Here is a 2,500-nt window from a genome sequence, read left to right on the forward strand (position 1 = left end):
CCATTTTCAACTCAAATAACATAACATGATGTGCAATCGGCTGCAATCTTATGTTGTACTTTGATTTCATGTGTGTGTGTGTTGACACGTTGTCACCTTGTGCTGTGTCTGGATCTGAGCCTCAGTGTTTAGCCTGGAGGAGGACAACGGGGCATCGTGACACCTATATTTTGACGAAAATGAAGGCAGAAATAAGAATTATATAACATACTGTATATATATATTTTTTAAAGTAACAAACCCGAGCCCAGACCACGCGCGCGTGTGAGCCCACCAGCTCCTGCCTACGCCCAGCCTAGGCTAGTGTTCTGGCTACGCCACTGTGTGTTGTGCAAAGTATACCCATTAATCAATGTTAAATCTCTCTCTCTCTCTCTCTCTCTCTCTCTCTCTCTCTCTCTCTCTCTCTCTCTCTCTCTCTCTCTCTCTCTCTCTCTCTCTCTCTCTCTAGGACATGAGGAGACATGTGATCATGACCCTGTTAGACACAGAGCAGTCCTATGTGGAGTCTCTACGCACACTGATACAGGTACCACACACACACACACACACACACACACACACACTCACTCACTCACTCACTCACACACACACACACACACACACACACACACACACACACACACACACACACACACACACACACACACACACACACACACACACACACACACACACACACACACACACACACACACACACACACACACACACACACACACACACACACACACACTCACTCACTCACTCACTCACTCACTCACTCACTCACTCACTCACTCACTCACTCACGTGTGTTACAATGTATATGTAACAGAGTGGTTCACTACCTCAGCCTGAAAGTCTAATATCTCCCCCATGCCTTTGGCTTAGCGGTTATTACAGTGGTGGAAAGTAACTAAGTGCATTTACTTAAGTACTGTACTTAAGTACAATTTGAGGTATTTGTACTTGACTTGAGTATTTCCAATTTCCAAAATTTTACTTCTACTCCACTACATCTCAGAGGCAAATATTGTACTTTTACTCCACTACATTTACTTGAAAACTTTACTTACTAGTTACTTTGTAGATGTAAATTATGATATAATGAAACATACATTAACCACTTTAGTCCTATTTTATATATAGGCTATTTGAAAATAGCAGATCTACAAGCTCACAACGTGTCGCATCGCGACACGTTGTGAGCTTGTAGATCTGCTATTTTCAAACATTTAGTACTTTTACTTTTGGTACTTTAAGTACATTTTGATGCCAATACTTTTGTACTTTTACTCAAGTAATTTTTTTATTCTGGACTTTTACTACTAACATAGTATTTTTATATTGCAGTATTGCAATATAAAAATACTCCCACGCGGGAGACTCTGGTTCGAATCCCGGGCGTTACTATAGGTACACCAAATCTCCCCTCTAACCATGAGTAGTTCACCCATAAAATGACTTATTTCCTATCAATTACTATGGGACATGGGGGGGGGGGGGGGAATAAAGAGCGGATTTCAGTCGATCACCTTAAGCCTGCTCATGTGGTCCTGGACGAGCCGGTGGAGCTGGCTCTCAGCCCCCACGCCGGGGCCGGCCGCCCAAGGCTGCCCCTGTTCCTCGCCCTGTTCCTCGCCCTCCGTCCGGGGTTTACCCCCTGCCCCTACCTCTACCCTCTCCCCTTCCACCTTCCCTGTGACTGTGAAATACAGTCGCTATGCACCGCGTGGTCAGACCTGCTAAAGGAGACTAAAGACACTGTTTTGGTGGGTTTATTGTTGCACTGAATGTCAATTCTGAGTGTGCGGGGGGGGGGGGGGGGTGGACACCATAGAGTTAATAATAGGTGGACACTAGATGGAGGTATCTCACCTCAGAATGGATTGGTGGGGTGGTAATGGGAGGAGACTGACCCTGTGTGTCTTCATGCATTCATTTTGTTTGGAGGTAAAGATCAGAGACTCCACACTCCATCTGTTCCTCTTATTCTCACGAACTTCCACAATATATATACATTTTTTTACTCAAATCTTTGCTTCTGGTGGGGGTCCATGGAACAACATATTTTGAGAAGGGGGCGTGGGGGGAGGGGTCTGCGGACACATGCATATAATTCTGGGTGGTCCTTGACATGAAAGTAGTTTGAGAACCACTGATAGTCTAGCAACTTATTTTATTGTATGTGTTCACTGTTAGGGTTTAGAAGACATTTGTAGAATCCCCCAGAAGCAAAGATTTGAGTTAAGAATGTTCGCTTTAAAAATAAATATATATATATTCAAATATTTGCACCAATTATCACGATATAAAACATAAATAAATAGCAGATCTATAAGCTTGTAGCACTGCACTCGGGGACATAGGATCAGTTTGTACACCTCACCTCTACCCTTATTAGCATCTGTTCCTTACACTCTTTATGATCACTATGTGTGTGTGTGTGTGTGTGTGTGTGTGTGTGTGTGTGCGCGCGTGTGCGTGCGTGTGTGTGTGTGTGTGTGCTTGTGCGTGT

At 44.0% G+C, this 2,500-nt stretch overlaps 1 protein-coding gene across 1 annotated transcript in view; it reads left to right on the forward strand.

Moving 5' to 3' along the window:
• Positions 1 to 2,500, forward strand: part of arhgef17 (Rho guanine nucleotide exchange factor (GEF) 17) — a 126,831-nt gene that overhangs the window by 83,608 nt on the left and 40,723 nt on the right. Inside the window, exon 14 of the mRNA XM_080429333.1 lies at positions 452 to 529. Within this exon, the coding sequence (XP_080285459.1) occupies positions 452 to 529 (78 nt within the window). The remainder of the gene's footprint in view (positions 1 to 451; positions 530 to 2,500) is intronic.

The sequence above is a fragment of the Gymnoscopelus braueri genome (genome assembly GCF_963280865.1).
Source record: "Gymnoscopelus braueri genome assembly, chromosome: 5".
Classification (NCBI taxonomy): Eukaryota; Metazoa; Chordata; class Actinopteri; order Myctophiformes; family Myctophidae; genus Gymnoscopelus; species Gymnoscopelus braueri.